The sequence below is a fragment of the Eurypyga helias genome, unplaced genomic scaffold (genome assembly GCF_000690775.1).
Source record: "Eurypyga helias isolate BGI_N326 unplaced genomic scaffold, ASM69077v1 scaffold41582, whole genome shotgun sequence".
Lineage (NCBI taxonomy): Eukaryota > Metazoa > Chordata > Aves > Eurypygiformes > Eurypygidae > Eurypyga > Eurypyga helias.
Genome location: NW_010236088.1, coordinates 1 through 252, shown reverse-complemented (window position 1 = coordinate 252; position 252 = coordinate 1). Strand labels below are relative to the sequence as shown.

The window sequence follows — 252 nt, the reverse complement described above, 5'->3', positions numbered from 1 at the left end:
GGGCCATACATTCTCCAAAAGCCCGAACCTGGGCCTGGCAGTGCCGCCAGTCCTGCCGCTCTGCCATGCACTCCTGCAGCTCCCGGTGCTGTGCCATGCAGCCCGTCCGCGAGATCATGGCGTCCACCGGGTCTTCCTCATCCTCATCTTTCTCCAACGATGGACGGCTCCTGGCGTGTCCAGGCCTCGCCATCGCTGAGCTGGAGCAGGGCAGCAGGCATTAGGGTGCTGCCTTCCCCTCAAGAACCCTGC

The 252-nt window shown here is 64.3% G+C and overlaps 1 protein-coding gene across 1 annotated transcript; it reads right to left on the bottom strand.

Moving 5' to 3' along the window:
* Nucleotides 1-4: 4 nt before the first annotated feature.
* LOC104506127 (cytochrome c oxidase assembly factor 4 homolog, mitochondrial) lies at nt 5-193 on the bottom strand (the record flags this gene model as incomplete). Its single annotated transcript, XM_010146967.1, has 1 exon — nt 5-193. A coding segment is annotated over exon 1 (189 nt), but the record flags the coding sequence as incomplete, so codon positions are not given.
* Nucleotides 194-252: the final 59 nt, after the last annotated feature.